The sequence below is a fragment of the Schistocerca piceifrons genome, chromosome 5 (genome assembly GCF_021461385.2).
Source record: "Schistocerca piceifrons isolate TAMUIC-IGC-003096 chromosome 5, iqSchPice1.1, whole genome shotgun sequence".
In the NCBI taxonomy this organism is placed as follows: Eukaryota; Metazoa; Arthropoda; class Insecta; order Orthoptera; family Acrididae; genus Schistocerca; species Schistocerca piceifrons.
In genome coordinates, this window is record NC_060142.1 from 58,309,718 (window position 1) to 58,324,753 (window position 15,036).

The window sequence follows — 15,036 nt, forward strand, 5'->3', positions numbered from 1 at the left end:
TCTTCAAGATGATAATGCAAGAGTACAGCATGCCTACCTTATGAAACACTCTTTTCTTCCAAGAGGTGGCAATCAGCCAAATGGAACAGCTTGCTTTATGTGATGCCCTGAACCCAATCTGGCATGCTTGGCGTCTATTGAAACTTGCGTCTCATCGCAGGAACAACCCTCACTTGCTGAACAACCTCAGGAGGGCCACTGTGGATCAGTGGTTCTGTCTTGTAGTTGATAATGAGATGTTGTTAATTAGCAGCAAATTTTGATTTCACAGAAATGCAAAGATATGCACTTTTGAATAAACTGCCTTCATTTTGGTTACCTTTTTGTTTTATTTCACAGCACACCTACCTCCTCCACACCCGCCTTTACAGTAAAACTAATGATACCCTTCCTCTGTGGAGGCTGATAGCTACTTTCTAGGATTTGGGTTAACAAAATGATAGCTTTCACAATGTACTGTCGTGCTGCATTTCATCATGCTAATGTTGAGGTACCTGTTGAGTTTAAGCAGAAATGTCTGAGAATGACGCTGAAGAAATGTTTGTCAGTTCAAATAATCATATTGAGAGCTTTCACCATGTGGCCACATAAGAACAATAAGAGGCTAGGTGTTATATAATATGAGGCCCTGCCATTAAGTTAGCTAATGGCGAGACTGAATCCTCTGGGTTTGGCAGACTGGCTTGCTAATTACTTCTTTGTGTAATGTATTAATATCCACTAGGTAGGCTGCACATTTTTTTAACTATTTTTGTAGGCTAAAGGATGTGCACTGTAATTTTTTTGGAACCTTAAGTATTTTTTTCGTTCTCAATTAAGCCTGCTTTCAGTGTGTTTTCTTGACGCTATTGGTCACATATGTTAATTGTTTGCAGCGTTGAAGTGGTGTGTGTGTGTGTGTGTGTGTGTGTGTGTGTGTGTGTGTGTGTGTGTGTGTGTTTGGAGGGGGTGGGGGGGGGAGGTAGTGAAAATGAGATATTAAGTGTGGATATCGGGGATTGGATTTTGCTCTTAACATGGTGGTTTACTGTGTCCATTAATGAATGATATTAAGTTCATTTAAATTTACATAACTGTTAGAAAACTTCTGCTGAGAGGACACAGAAGGATAAGGATATAACATCTCTCTGGTGGCAAAATAATTACAACCAGGGACATGTGTAATTAATATTGCTTCATATTTTGAACACTAGAGGATCTTTTTATGTTTTTAGCGTTCATCTAACTTTTCAGTGAGGTCCTGAAATTCCAGTTATTGGGTGGCAAATGATTTTGAAAGATCTGGGAAATTGGAGGGGCTGCTGTCAGGTGTAAGGTTTCAGGTAGGCTGGGAGGTGTGTTTAGATAGCACGGTCAGTATGATTATTCACTGTAAAATACAATGCTCTAGATTCAACTTCTGAACCAATGCACTATTTTCATGAGTTGACAGTTTATTTTCAAGAGATTTGAAATCATGTCACTGAAAATGAAGTGAAAAGAGAACTTTGTTCCAGATTTGCTGTAACACCTGTAACTACAGTTAATGAGAATTCATATTTAGTTTGTAATGTGCAGTGAGCAATTTTGCTGCTAAATATACTTTTCTCAGAGAAGTAGTGTGTATTACATGTGACCCCTCTCTGTACATTTTTTTAAATAATTCTGAAAGAAGTAAATGTGATTTAATAAAATTTAAGCTCTCTGAGGAGGCGATATCGTGTAAGAAAATAATGTTCCTCCTCTAATATTCTGTGATGTACGAATATTTGAATAGACAGTTGCCAGCTTGTAAATAAAGCAGCAGATTTTTAGCCTTTTTCATAGGAAGGAAAAAAAGTTTTTCTGTGTTTGAAAGTTGGAGTTGTACATTATATTAATATTCATTGTATATGTTTTATATTGTACTTGTCTTTTCTAGGTTGGTTTCATTGGCCTTCGCAGGGTCAATTGGTATGACCTTGGTTATTCTAGGATGTGCTCTGCCGTCCTACAAGTAAGTATGCTGATTCATTATTTTTCTTTTTTTGTCTCAGTAGAGCATGTGCTAAGTTTCTACGGCATCTAATGTTGTCATATCCTATCCTAAGCCTAGCCCTTTCCCTTATCATTCTTAACATCCTACAGCATAGGGCAGGGAGGCGTGGTGAAGCCAGTCTCCCTAAGGGAGTAAACTCGATACAAATCACCAGTTGCCTTGCAGTTAGTAGAGGGATCTACAAAGGCTAAGGATGCTCCCCTGAACATGGAGCCAGCTGCCCTGCGAGCTGTAAGGGCCAACCCGCCAAACAGTTGGGCAGAAGATTAACAATCTCCCCCTGTAAAACATCAATTGTTGCGAATGCTAGCAAAGGAATAAGCCGGACAGATATTTCGATGACGACCCCAGCAAACAAAAAAAAAAAGGATATGAGATATGTACATACGAACATGGAATGTGCGGAGCCTATACCAAGCTGGAGCCCTACGTCGGCTGTTAACGCAAGTAAACAACTACAGTATAAAAATATTGGCTCTCCAGGGAATTAGATGGAAGGGGAGTGACATAATGGATGCAGGAAATTTTACTATCTTCTATAGTGGCGGGAGGATGAATACTTTTGGAACAGGTTTTGTGGTCGCCAAAGAACTGAAACATGCGGTGATGTGCTTTGAACCAATCATTGAATGGATGTCCATATTAAGATTAAGGGGAAAATTTTTCAACATTACAATGATGACTGTACATGCAGCCACAGAGTAGGCAGATGAACAACAAAAGGACGAGTTTTATAGCAAGGTAGAACAACTGCATGATCAGGCTCCCGAACAGGATGTCAAGATATTAATAGGAGACCTGAATGCAAAAATAGGAAAAGAAGAGGCCTTTCAGCCAACTATAGGAAGACATAGCCTCCATGAAATATCAAACTACAATGCACTTCGGGCTGTAGATTTTGCTATAAGCAAAAACATGACTGTCGGCAGTACATGTTTCCCACACAAAAAATGCACAAAAAACATTGATTTCACCTGATGGGTGAACCAGAAATCAGATAGACCATATATTGATTGATCGGAGACACGGATCGGACATAATGGATGTTAGGAACCAACGTGGAGCTGACTGCAATTCAGATCACTATCTAGTGATTATTAAATATAGACAAAGGATCTCACTATTGAGTAAAAAGAAAGGCCACAAAAAAAGAGGTTTGACATTAAGAAACTGAAGTTAGAACAAATGCGGAGAGCATATCAGACAAAAATAGAAGAGGGGATTGAGAATGAGACCGACACATCAAATGAACATATAGAAGTAATGTGGAAATGATGTAAGACTGCAATCCTCGAGGCAGCTGGAGAGGTTGTAGGACATCAATGGGCTCAAAGGAAGGAAGATTGGTTTGACGGAGAATGTATGAGAAGAATTGAGGAACATAATATAGCACAAATGAAATTATTGCAGAGAAGAACTTGAGTTAATCTGAATGAATATAAGTAAAAGTGCCGTGTAGTGAAGAGGGTCTGCAGACAGAAGAAAAGAGCACTAGAAAAGAAAAAAACTAGAAGAAATTGAACAGGTAGGGGAAAAGAAAGAGTCGTGAAATGTACCAAAATATTAAAGAAGGAAAGACCGCGTTCCAAGCCAGAACAAATATGTGTAGGAACAAAGAAGGGGATTTGATAGGGGAGAGTAATAAAATACTTGACAGGTGGGCAGAATACTTCAAAGAGTTACTGAACCCAGAAGTAGAAGGGAGGAACTGGTGGAACTAACTTACTATGGACCAGAGGTTTTAACACCAGAACATACACTGGGGGAAGTGATGCAAACCATTAAGACCTTAAAAAACAATAAGGCGCCCGGAGAAGCTCAGATCCAGGCCGAACTTCTCAAATATGGTGGGGGGAAACACTGTTGAAAACAATTCATAAAATAATACTGGATATCTGGCAAGAGGAGAGCATGCCAAATGAGTAGAAAACAGCTATAATGTGCCCTATACATAAAAAGGAGATAAATTAAACTGCCAGAACTATCGAGGAATCTCCCTACTAAATACCACGTATAAAGTTTTCTCCAAGATTCTAACCAGCAGGCTTATTCCATATGTGGAAGAGAGAGTTGGAGACTATCAGAGTGGCTTTAGAAGAAATAGGTCAACAACTGACCAGATATTCACATTGTGCATACTACTTTAAAAATGTTATAAACATCAAATTAACATACAAAAGCTTTATATTGACTTTAAACAAGCCTGTGATAGCATCTCAAGAGTGGCATTGCGGAATGTAATGGAAGAGGCTGGAATACCTAAGAAGCTCATTAAACTTTCTATGATGACCCTCAGTGAAACCAACTGTAAAGTAAAAATACAGGGCGAAATCTCCAGAGAAGTGGAAGTGAAGAAGGGACTTAAACAGGGTGACGATATCTCCTCACTGCTATTCAACCTTTGCTTATAAAAAGTCATAAGTCAGACAGAGTTAAATAAAGGAGGAACCTTCTTAAATCGTTCACTGCAGTACCTAGCCTATGCAGACGATGTGGCATTACTCGCACGAAACTCTGCTGTGCTAGGTGAAGCCTATCAACAACTGGAGAAAGGTGCAAGGGAACTTGGCCTGACAGTCAATGTCAAAAAGACCAAGTATATGGCAGTGACCAACCAACAAAACCTACCAAATCTCAGGATAGCCGACGAAGTTTGAAAGGGTGAGAAACTTCAAGTCCCTTGGGTCGACTATCATGGAGACAAATGACATTGGCAGTGAGGTGAAAGCCAGAATAGCAGCAGGTAACAGGTGCTACTTTGCTGCATTACCCATGCTTGGGAGTTCACTTCTATCACAAAAATTCAAAATCCTCATTTACAAAAGAATTAAAAGACCAGTTTGTATGTATGGTGCCGAAACGTGGACCGTGACTGTAAATGAGGAAAGGATCCGTAGCATATGGGAAAGAAAGGTGCTAAGTAAAATATATGGCCCAATATATGATAAAGAAGGTTGGCGCATTTGTACGAATGCAGAACTAAAACACCTTTTTGAAGAACCTGACGTTGTCACTACCACTAAAATAAGAAGACTGCGATGGGCAGGGCACGTGGTCAGAATGGAAGAAGACAGAGCGTGTAAGAGGATTTTTGATGGCAAGGCTGGAGGCAGACGGCAGAGGGGATGCCCCAGAAAGAGGTGGGTGGAAGGAGTTGAAGAAGACATGAAAAAGCTGGGTGTCAGAGGATGGATATGGAAAGCCATGGAGCAGATAGAATGGCAGGATATTGTGATGCAGGCCAAGGCCCTTCACGGGCTGTAGAGTTAAGTAGTAAGTAATGTTGTCATATATTTCCCAACTCCAGTGCTTGAAAAGGTAGTGTATTAGAAAATAGTTAAAAAGTAAAGTCTTGAGTTGTATAAACTTTTTCCATGCGTATAGAACTAGTAGGAATAAGAAACTGATTTGTCTTTGTGTTTACAGTATTCATTATTCTTTTGTTTCACTTCTCCATCACTTCATCAGGCTTTACCGTACTACTGATGTGGTCTTTAGAAGGGACCGTTTTCCTTCTCTATCATGCCTACTGCTTCTCCTCTTCCTACCACCTCAGCTTGCAGTCAGTGCTGCCACCACTTCTTGCTACTAGCCTAGCAGCTGCCGATGAGAGGCAGGGAGTTATGAGGACTGGTTTGTTTGGATCTGATTCTCAGAGACTGTAGATGCAGCAACTGCAGATGATGGTCATGTGTGCATGGGGCTTATCTGAATGATTGTGTGAATATGTGTGCGTGCTCTTGTTTTCTAACAAGAGCTATGTCTGGAAGTTTAGTTGTGAGAGTGTGATAGTCTTTTCTATGTGCCTGTGTGTGGCTCAGCAATCATCTGTACAGTGAGTTGCTACCTATCCTTATTATTCTTATTGGTTCTCGGAGTTTTTGAACAAGTTATCTGTTGCATGAATTGACCACCATGGTCTCATTTCATCAACGTGCTTTCTGTGTCTCATGAATAGCTGGCCACACAAGTGGATTTTTTGCGACGGGCCAAAACCGCAGGCCATTTCAGCAGGAATCTGTATGGTATGGGCCTGCTGATCAGAAGCCATTCACTTTGCACTAACATGTAGACTCTGCTCTTCGGATGTAGTCGCTCCCATCTGGCCGGAGACTGTGTGTGTGTGTGTGTGTGTGTGTGTGTGTGTTAGGCCAGAGGCCATGGGCAATGGATATGGATTTCAGGAATTACGACTGTCTCACTGCAAGTATGTTGTACAGTGTGGCGTTTTATAGACATTTTATTTTGCTAGTACATTTGGCACTTCAAAAGTGTTTTATGTGTTAGAAAGTATGGATGATAAGAAGAAGAAAATTGTCAGTTGCTGACAGTTTGTATGCTATGTACTCATGTATTTCTCAAAAGAAAAATCTCACAATACCTGTAAAATGGTAGGTATAATGCAGTGGGCTATAACTGACAATAACAAGCATAATAGAACCAACATTTTATTGGCGGTCACCTACAGTGTTAGTTTACACACTTCTTCCCTGTCTTATACACTTCTTTCAAGAGGCCGACTTTTTTCTGAGGTTACTTCTGAAATCAGTGAAGGTATTTTAAATCCGCCTTGCGACTCCAAGGAAATGCGTATTTGTGTCACCAAATGTTTTTTGTTTTATTGAATAAAATAACATCAGTGGTATTAATAAAATACACAAACCATTGGCTTGCTTTCTCCATCTGTCACAAATGATGTTGATGTTAGCACTTAAGATTTTTGCTCATGTCAGGAAACACCATCTGCTTGCAAGTTTTTTTTAAGATATTTCCTTGTTTGCAGTTACAGTACAACAAACAATAGAGCAAAGACAGATTGTCAACTTATGTTTTAACTTACCCTTGGGATCTCAAAATTTGTCAGGGAAAAATGCTAAAACTTGTCTGGAAATCAGAAATATTTGCAAATTTCACTTGGGGAAACTTGGGGGCAACCTTCATTAAAATCTGAGAATTTGTAAGTAGGTGAAAGAGTTGTTCATAGATCAAGAGGATGCAACAGGTGAGCTTTGAATTATTAAAGAAGGTATACACGATTATTAGAGGAGTTTGGAATTATATGAATTTGGAAAACCCGGGGATTCTCAGGTGCTAAAGAGGTCAGTTAAAGAGTCAGAGATGAAAGAGAAGCGAAAACAGAGGAGGAAGAAAGAAGAATGAAGATCTTAAGTAGGGAAGATGCAAGGTTTTGTCATTCAGACTGAATGTTCCCATAGATCTCATTCTGAGTGGCATCCTCAGGTGTATGGAAAGAGTGAAACCATCAAATGGCTTAAAACTATTTTGTGAGCATGTGATTGGCAAACACTGGGCTGTGAGTGTTTGGAGAGCCATTTCTCTTTCCATGCTGGAAGTCTAACTGCTGACTGTCCTATATATCCCCCCCCCCCCTTCCCCAAAGGTTCATTCAGCTGTTAAACGCTGCTAGTCTTCTATTACCGAGGGTCTTAACTACCCAGATTGCAAGGATGTATAGACCTTGTTGTATAAGGCGTACCCAGGCTAGCAGGGCTCTGCTTGTGTGGACTGTATAGATCCCTATCTGTTTGTGGCAACATCGTGGAACATTGGAAACATAAACAATTTCTACACAGTGGGTTGTGTTGTTAGAGACCACTAACACCCCCAAAACAAAGCTAGCTTGACGGTATAGTCCCTTTGTTATTTCATTAAGTAAGTCGAACACTGACAATTGTAACAGGGTAAAACAGTGCCAGAATGTTTTTATTGTGGTAAAGAGAAGAGGGGTATTACTTGAAAGTATCCCTCTTCTACATTATCAAAAAGTTAGCGGAGGTGCTGATTCACAGGTGTGTGTGTGTGTGTGTGTGTGTGTGCGTGTGTGTGTGCGTGTGCGTGTGCGTGTGCGTGTGCGTGTGCGTGTGCGTGTGTGTGTGTGTGTGTGTGTGTGTGTGTGTGTGTGTGTGAGCATCTCTGCTATATGGTGAGTGGCAACTTTACTTAGAATATTATTATATTCCATCCTGGATTTTCCATTGTTTGATTATCAAAAAGTTAGGCTGAATAGACTTCACAATAGAAAGGCTTTGGTCGAAATTGCTGTCTTGCCAAGTGACCACACTTCTGAACTCTTAAGGACTTCAGTCAATATGTTATAGCAGTAGAGAAAAGTAAAACATTTTATACTTCAGTATGGGTATTGTAAGATTTAGAGATATCAAGGACATGGACTCTGCTGAAACACAAAAACACTGGGAAAAGGAAGTTATAACAGAAGTTTGGAACACAGCGAGGTGAATTAATGGTGAGCTGCAGAAGACTGCCATTTTCACCCTAACTTTCAGTTTGACTATCCTTCCAGAGCACATCGAGGCCAGATTTATATGACTGAAGTCAAGACTTCATGCACTCAGTCCAATGCTTTGCTATAAATGTCAGAAGATTTGATGACACAACACTAGGGTGTCATGGTTAGGCAGCACATGGGAAAGGCAGAAGTGACACCCATGAAGCAGGGTCATTGTGCTCAATAGAAGACCTCTGTGTAAACTGCTCAGGCAATCGCCCTACTTGGAGCAGGAATGCAATTTTAAAAGAAAGAAATTAAAGTGACCAAGACAGTTTCATTCTCAACTTCCACAGCTGCCTCTCTGAGAAAAGTTGTCAAATGTCGTCTCCCACTTGCCTAATTAGAATTTTGTCACCTGTGTAAACTGCAATCACAAAACAATAAAAGTCTGACAGTCTCCAGGATATCAGATATCACTTCTAACATAGAACATGATAAAGAGTAAATTTTTTAGTTCTAGTACATGCAGCAGACAGTGAAACGATCAAATCAAAATATCCTTGCAGCTGACATTTCTCTGGAAGAGTGAAAATGCTATTTTTTCCTATATTAATTCGCTTTTGCTTAATTTGCTTCCAGTTCATTGCATTTTGATTGACTCCTACTTGTAAGCAAAAGTAACCAAAACGCAGTCCTCAAGGCATTGGAAAAGTATATGAGTGCTCTGCAAACTGCCGGATGCACCCAGAAGGTACACTTTCTTCACTGCAACTATGAAGATATCATGATTAACACTTCCAGTCTTATAATTCAACATATAGTAACCACAGTACATTGCCGAGATCTGAATACAACTGTCTTACCCAAGTGTGTGCAAGGTGACTAAGACCCTTATGGAACAGTTCATAATTCAGTCTCCTTTATTGATTGTACATATGCGGCAAGCCGCTGTATGGTGTGTGGCAGATAGTATCTTGTACCATTACTAGTCGTTTCTTGTCTTTTTCCAGTTGCAAATAGAGTGAGGGAAAAAGGCTGTCCATATGCCTCCATATGGGCCCTAATTTCTCGTCTTCACGCTCCTACATTAGCGGCAGCAGGAAGATTCTGCAGTCAGTTTCAAATGCCGGTTCTGTAAATTTTATCAGTAGTGTTCGTTAAAAAGAATGTTGCCTGCCCTGTAGGGATTCCCATTTGAGCTCCCAAAGAAACTCCATAATTCTTGTGTGTTTATTGAATCTACAAATAACAAACCTAGCAGCCCACCTCTGAATTGCTTTACTTGTCCCACACACTCAAGTAGTGCTCAGGAATGGGTCGCCCTAGTGTTCTATGTGTGGTCTCATTTACAAATTAACCACACTTTCCTAAACTTCTCCCAATAAACTGAAATCAGCTATCTGCCTTCCCTACTACAATCCTTACATGCTCATTCCATTTCATATCCTCCCAGGGGGCCCACAGTCCTTTTGTGGGTACGTGTGTGGTGCGCACAGGGCCCTGAACTATAGCAGGCTCCTTCCTTTTTCCAGAGTGCATTACTGTCCCTGTTCCTCTCCTTCCCTGTCCTCATTCCTTTCTCCCTGCCCCCTCCTTTCCCTCATGGTGGACTTCTTTATATCGACCTGACTATCCTCCTGGCTTGGTTTTGGTATGTGCTATTGTTTACCTTGCTGTTTCCATCCCCTTTTTGGCTTTTTTGGTCCCCTTGGGGTTTGACCTTCATTTGCAACATTTTCTGTTCAGTGTGAGCCATTTGAGGATGAACTCCCCACCTAGTTTCCATGGTGCAGGCTCCTCTCCCCCTCCCCTCCCTTTCCCCTTGCACCCTATCCCCCTTCTTGCTAGGTCACCACCACAGTAGCCAGTCCATGTGGTAGGGCTGTTAAGTACCCACTTGGCTGAGCCCCCTGACAACACAGGCATCACACTGCTAGTACCTGAGCTGTTAACACCTTGTGTATGCCAAGGAGTCGATGCTCATCACTTTACAGCATCAGAACCCCCAGGCAATGGCCGCCATGCCAGACGGCCCTTTCTGTGGCTGGGTGGCGCCCACGGGGTGAGCCCCTGGTCGGAGTGGGTGGTACTAGGGTGGATGCCGTGCACATGAAGTGACAAAAGGCTTCAACATCCTGGCCATTCTGTGGCCGTCTCTAAGAGTGATAGGAGACATGACACTCGATCTTTCGGCCTTCCCCTCCCTGGCCACCCCCTGGGAAGAGGGTCAAGCTCACCACCTTGGGTTGAAACCTTTCCCTCGGTACCTGGTTTGTACCTGGACAGATGGTGAGAGTTTTGCCATGACCAAGCCTTTGCTTTTTGGGAAGACAATTGAAGATAAGTATGGCGAAGTGGAATCCATGAGTAAAATGCGGTCCGGTTCTTTGCTCATAAAGACATCTTCTGCTGCCCAATCTGCAGCCCTGCGTGCTCATGACCGTCTCAGTGACATCCCACCAATCTTTGAACTCGGTACAGGGTATAATTTTCCACCGGTATCTTCTTCTCCAAACTGACAAGGAGCTCTGTGCAAACCCGGAGCAGCGAGGAGTCAGATTTATCCGTCATGTACAGCAAGGTCCTAAAAACAATCACACTGATACAGGTGCCTTTATCTTGGCCTTCGAGTGGATACCCTCCCAGAGAAGATAAAGGTCATGGTGCATCGGTGTGATGTAAAACCTTACATTCCACCACCAATGAGGTGCTTTAAATCCTTACGGTTTGGACACGTCTTCCCGTTGCACCAATGATCCCCTCTGTGGTGCCTCTGGACACTCACTCCATGAGGGGAGTGCCTGCACTCCCCCGCCAGTGTGCATCAATTGTAATGCACAGCATCCTTCACGCTCACCAGCGTACCGGGTGTATATGAAAGAACAATGGATTCAAGAGTACAAGACTTTAGATCAACTTACCTACACCAAGGCTTGTCAAAAATTTGACCAGCTCCATCCCGTGCGTCTAACTTCTACTTTTGCTCCAGTTACGTCCATTCCCCCTCCTCTTCCAAGCCCCGCCCAATTCGCCCCGCACTTTCTTCCTCACCCTCACTCTCCCACTCCCCCTCCCCCTCCCCATCAGTACCCATACCCACCCCTTCGGGTGCTGCTTCCCCTCCCCCACCGGAGAAGCACTCCCATTCTTCGGCAGCTGCTGGTACTGGATCTCCCTCCTGGGACTTCTCTTCCCAGCACTCCCCTGAACGGAGATCTGCAGCCCTGCATCAGCTGCGTGATCCACGGCTGGTGGGCGCCAAGATTGCCAGGTGTAATGCTGTACCTGACTTTGCTGCAGTCTGCTCTTCTCTTCCTTCACAAGAGAAGGAGCAGAAACATATGAACAACGAAATGACCCCTCCGGTACCCCTTGAGGTGTCGCCTTCCCCTCCTCCAGCCAATGAGCCAACAGAGTTTGTCCCCACCTATATGGACATTACCCCATCCTTATTGATGACGGATGGTGACTTTGCAGCATGACTGGCTCCTGTCCGTTCACTTCCCATTTGGAATCTAGCTAGAGACTCCTCCAGTGGAGTTGTAATGGCTATTTGTGTCACCTCCCGGAGTTGCTGCCCCCTTCTTTCCTCCTACTCTGCTGCTTGTATTGCTCTCCAGGAGACCCATTTTGTCAATTCTTACTCACCCACCCTTTGTGGGTTCCGCACTTTCTTTCAAAACCGATTGGCCCCTTGTGGGCTTCTGGTGGTGTTTTCAGGTTGGTTCACAAGGACATTGTTAGTAAATGGGTTCTTCTTCCATAGCACTCTGGAAGCAGTTGCTGTCAGGGTCCATCTGGCCACTCCAGTCACAATCTGTAATCTCCACCTCCCACCTGACAGGTTGCCCACATCCCTTGCCCTAACCACCATTTTTCAACAACTCCCTTCTCCCTTCCTGCTTCCAGGGGACTTTAATGGCCCCAACCTTCTTTGGGGTAGTCACACGACTACTGCCTGGGGCAGGACAGTTCAAGCAATTCTGGCAGGGCTTGACCTCTGTCTCCTAAACACCGGTGCTCCCACACACTTTAGTGTGGCACACAACACTTTCTCTACCATTGACCTCTCTGTCTGCAGTCCTAGCCTTCTTCCCTCCATTCAGTGGGGTGTCCACGATGACTTATGTGACAGCGATCATTACCTGATTGTTTTGACCTTCCTTCATTGTATCTCGCTCCATCACCCTCCCAGGTGGGCCTTCTCTAAAGCTGATTGAGGTGCCTTCTCCTCTGCTACCATCCCCCCTGTACTACCACACAGTAGTATTGATGAGTCTACACAGACTTTGACTGCCACCATTCTTGACGCAGCTGTTTCAGTCATCCATTCTTTCTCGGGTTCCCCCCATCCGAAGATGGTCCCTTGGTGGACTCCAGAAATTGCTGCGGTCATAAAAGACCGGCGTCGTGCACTTCAATTCTTCAAGCAGCACCCTTTTACTGCTCTCCTTATGGTCTTTAAACGATTCCGCGCCCTGGTCCATTACCTAATCAAATTTCAGAAATGGGTTTTCTGGGAACAATATGGGCTGCCATAGGACCGTACACCCCCTCTTCACAAGTCTGGGCAAAACTCAAGTGAAGTTTTGGCTGTCGTCGTCCTACTGGCGTTGTAGGAATTCCTGTGCATGGTGGTGTCCTTACCCATACGGACTTTGCCACAGAGCATTTTGCTCAACACTTTGCCCAAGCGTCTGCATCAACTCAATATCTGCCCATGTTCGTCCTCCTTAAAGAGTGGTCGGAACGACTGCATTTGTCTTTCGTTTCTCGCTGCTTGGAGCCTTATAATGCCCCATTTAGTGAGTGGGAATTCACCAGCGCTCACGCCCTTTGTTCTGACACGGCAACCTGACTCGATTGGATACATAACCAAATGCTCCAACACTTGTCGGTGGCTGGCCACCGTTGTATATTGACCCTTTTCAACTGTCTGTGGAGTGGGGGGTATTTCCTACCCAGTGGCAGGAAAGCATTGTTATTCCGGTTTTGAAGCCTGGGGAGCCACCTCTTAAGTTGGATTGCTACCGTCCAATTAGCCTTACCAACACCCTCCGCAAGCTCCTAGAATGCCTGGTGAGTCGGCAGCTGTTTCTGATCCTTGAATGCTGTGACCTTTTGTCATCGACTCTAGGTGGTTTCCGCCGTGGTCCCTCTATGGTGGATAACTTAGTCCATCAGGAGTCTGCTATCCGGTCGGCTTTTGCCCATCGGCAACACCTCATTGCAGTCTTCTTTGACCTGCATGAAGCCTACAACACCACCTGGCGCAACCACATCCTCACCATCCTTCATGACTGCGGCCTTATGTGGTGCTCTGCCCGTTTTTATCCGTAACTTTCTTTCTTGTTGCTCTTTCCGGGTCCAAGTTGGTTCCTCCTACAGCACTTCCCGTAGGCAAGAATATGGTGTTCCACAGTGTTCTGTGCTGAGCGTCCCTCTCTTTCTTGTCCCATTAATGGACTGGTGGTGACTGCGGGGCCGACACTGTCCCCCTCTTTTGTATCTACGTCACTACTTCCGTCATGGGCGCTGCAGAACGCTGTCCACAGGGGGCAATCTACCGGGTGCAATCTTGGACCCTCCCCCATGGCTTTCAGTTTTCGGTGGCAAAGTTGTGCGTCATGCGTTTCTGCCATCGCCGTACAGCCCATCCCCATCCAGACCTGTTCCTTGATGGCCAATCCCTCAAGGTGGTGAACACCCATCGCTTCTTGAGTCTGCTCTTTGATGCCCGGTTGACATGGCTCCCTCATCTTCGCCAGCTGAAGAGGACATGCTGGTTACATCTCAATGTTCTTAGATGTCTGTGTAATACCACTTGGGGTGAAGTCCTCTCTGTTCTCCAGCGATTGTACAAAGTGCTGGTCCAGTCTCATTTAGTCTACGGGAGTCCTGTCTATGGTTCTGTGTCACCTTCGACATTGCAGATACTGGAACCCATCCACCATTGTGGGGTCTGACTTGTGACTGGTGCCTTCTGGACTAGCCCCGTGATTATCCTTCTCGCAGAGGTGGGGATTCCACCACTGCGAGTTTTGCGCCAACAGCAGCTGATATCTTACACGCTCCGCATTCGCTGAACCTCAAAACACCCTAATTATGGTCTCCTTTATCCAGACACGGAGATCAACCTCCTCCTGTGGAGGCCACGATGTGGGCTTACCTTGGCTGCCCGCATTCAGACATTCTTTTCTGAGCTCCAGCACTTCCGTTTACCGCCTTTTTTCTCCGCTCACACACATACCCCTCCGTGATGCGTCTCTCGGCCACAGCTCTGTCTTGATCTCTCCATCAATTCAAAGGATTCTATCCCTCCGGAGGCCCTTCGCCACCAATTCTACTGTCTCCTCAGTTCATTCCAGGGTTCAGAAGTGATTTATACTGATGGCTCCATGGTTTGCTGGTCACACTGGTTATGCTTACACCTATACGAGACACACGGAACTTCGTTCCTTGCCAGATGACTGTAGTGTTTTTACTGCAGAATTGGTAGCCATCTTCCACGCACTGGACCATGTCCTCTTCTGCTCAGGGCTGTCCTTCACTATCTGTAGTGACTCCTTGAGCAGTTTGCGCGCTTTCAGCCAATGCTTCCCTCGTCATCCATTGGTCGTAGCTATCCAGGACTCCTTGATCAACATGGATGCTCAGTGGTTTTCATTTGGACTCCAGGCCATGTTGGGATCCCTGGCAATGAACTTGCTGATCAACTGGCTAAATTGGCTACTAACAGGCCATCTCTTGCTATTGGCATTCCGGAAAT

The 15,036-nt window shown here is 44.2% G+C and overlaps 1 protein-coding gene across 4 annotated transcripts in view; it reads left to right on the plus strand.

The window, feature by feature from the left end:
* The window catches only part of LOC124798437 (leptin receptor gene-related protein), a 39,436-nt gene that overhangs the window by 10,893 nt on the left and 13,507 nt on the right, over positions 1–15,036 (plus strand). For 3 of the 4 annotated variants that reach the window (XM_047261854.1, XM_047261851.1, XM_047261853.1), the window contains exon 2: positions 1,901–1,975. In XM_047261854.1, the coding sequence (XP_047117810.1) occupies positions 1,935–1,975 (41 nt within the window). In that variant the 5' untranslated portion in view covers positions 1,901–1,934. Of the gene's footprint in view, positions 1–1,871; positions 1,976–15,036 lie in introns of those variants that run through there. The other variant, XM_047261850.1, reaches the window with a different exon arrangement.